This window comes from Marmota marmota, unplaced genomic scaffold (assembly GCF_001458135.2).
Source record: "Marmota marmota marmota unplaced genomic scaffold, marMar, whole genome shotgun sequence".
NCBI lineage: Eukaryota > Metazoa > Chordata > Mammalia > Rodentia > Sciuridae > Marmota > Marmota marmota.
Window position 1 is genome coordinate 8,541,483 of NW_026000130.1, and position 2,056 is coordinate 8,543,538.

At 49.0% G+C, this 2,056-nt stretch overlaps 1 protein-coding gene across 1 annotated transcript in view; it reads left to right on the forward strand.

The window, feature by feature from the left end:
- Thap7 (THAP domain containing 7) overlaps window positions 1-1,306 on the forward strand; it is a 3,807-nt gene extending 2,501 nt beyond the window's left edge. Inside the window, exon 5 of the mRNA XM_015500371.2 lies at window positions 704-1,306. Within this exon, the coding sequence (XP_015355857.1) occupies window positions 704-1,186 (483 nt within the window). The 3' untranslated portion in view covers window positions 1,187-1,306. The remainder of the gene's footprint in view (window positions 1-703) is intronic.
- The last annotated feature ends 750 nt before the right edge of the window (window positions 1,307-2,056 follow it).

The window sequence follows — 2,056 nt, forward strand, 5'->3', positions numbered from 1 at the left end:
AAAAAAAAAAAAAGTGAAGCGGGGCCCACATCTGATGATGTAGAAAACCTGGGGGCCACTGTCTCAAAGCTCAGGAGGCCTGAGGTGCTTGGTTAGGGACATAATTAAAACAGGTAGAGGTCTCAATGCGGAGTGAGGAAAGTGCCGTACTGACCCTCATTTTCTGTGGCTTGGAGAATGATGACTAAAGGAACTGAACAGTCCCAAGAACAACAGAGGAAACTGGACCTCTGGACTCTGGTCTGTGGACCCTCAGAGACCAGTCAGAGACCAGGCAGCAGTGGACCCTAGAGATAATCATCAGATTCCCATGCATGTGGGAGTTTCTCAATGATAGTGCTCCTAAAGCACAGAGGTGCCCTAGGGATCTAGTGTCTAAAACATATCAACTGAATGCAGCCTGCCTAAGGACCTCTAGATGTTGAAAGGGTGGGTACTCTGACAAGAGAGCAATATGGTATGCTACTGAAGCACATCACCCTTTTCAGTTGCCACTCTCAATACACCATTGATTAGAGGTGTCCAGGTTGGCCCCTACCGCTGAGAGCCCTGCAGTTGGGTCCCAAGGAAGGCTCTATCCTCTTGCCTGGGCTGGGAGTTGAGGAAAGATCAGAGAATCCTCCTATCACCCAGGATTAGAACCTGTATCAATGCATTCCGATACAAGAGGCCCAATTGTGCTTTTCCAGGAACCAGAATGCAGGACCTGCCTTATCCTGTCAGGAAGTCAGAGTGTATCTTAGGAAACATCTGTTCTCTTTCTGGCCTTAGCAGCCCCTTCTCAGACCTTCTGAGCCCTGTTGGTGCCCAGGCTGATGAAGCAGGCTGTAGTACGCAACCCTCTCCAGAGCAGCAAACTTCCCCTCTTGAGCCTCGACCTATCTCTCCCTCAGCCTACATGCTGCGCCTGCCCCCGCCTGCTGGAGCCTACATCCAGAATGAGCACAGCTACCAGGTGGGCAGTGCCCTTCTCTGGAAGCGGAGGGCTGAAGCGGCCCTAGATGCACTGGACAAGGCCCAGCGCCAGTTGCAGGCTTGCAAGCGGAGGGAGCAGAGGCTGAGACTACGGCTGACCAAGCTGCAGCAGGAGCGTGCACGAGAGAAGCGGGCGCAGGCAGATGCCCGCCAGACTTTGAAGGAGCATGTGCAGGACTTTGCTATGCAACTGAGCAACAGTATGGCCTGAGGGAATGGCTATCATGAAGGCTTCGGCCTGTTTCTCCCTCAAAATCTGCTAGTGAGCACCTGATGTGAACTGAATCCACCAGACCACTAAATAGCACAATAAAGTGGATTCTAGATGGTTGCCCTGCTGTCTGACTAAGCTTTGGGTAACAGGTTCATTCTTCCAGTGTCTGCAGGCTCCAGATGGCTTAGACCTGGGTTCAGATTCTTGGTTGTGGAAAGCTGAAAGCTTGGTTCTTAACTACCCTTTCATGCCACACAAGTAAATAGGAGGCAGACATTCTTGCCTGTGTAGCACTTTGCCCCACAGGGTTCTCTGGAGGACAGAATAGTGTTAGTAGGAGTCATGGGGCAGTGCCAGGCACCCTTTATTGGGTCCTGAAACAGATTGGACTTAAGAAACCAGTCCTTTTGAGAACACTCATAAAACCCTTTCAGACTTGGTACTTATGCAGAGGCATAACAGGCCTTTGTCCACACCCAAACTGCCTGGTAGGTTAGAAAGCTGTACCAGCCACTATTGGATCTGTCTACCTCAGAAAAAAGGGGGATAATGATAATTATCACTGACCTCCTTGGGATCCTCCATTTGGCTAATAGTAAAGCCTATGAAGAATTTTCAGATTGTTGAAGTGGGTAGATCTTGGGGGGAAATGTACAGATCCTGGCTTCATTATCTTTTTTTTTTTTGGTGGTGCTGGGGATTGAACCCAGGGCAAGGCAAGCACTCTATCGACTGAGCTATATCCCCAGTCCTCATTGTCCTATTTTTTCAATTCATGGAAACCTAGAAGGCTTCATACTGGATTTGACTATTGTACATAGCTGAGAGTATACAGGCTGATTCTCAACTTTTTTTTTTTTTTTTTTT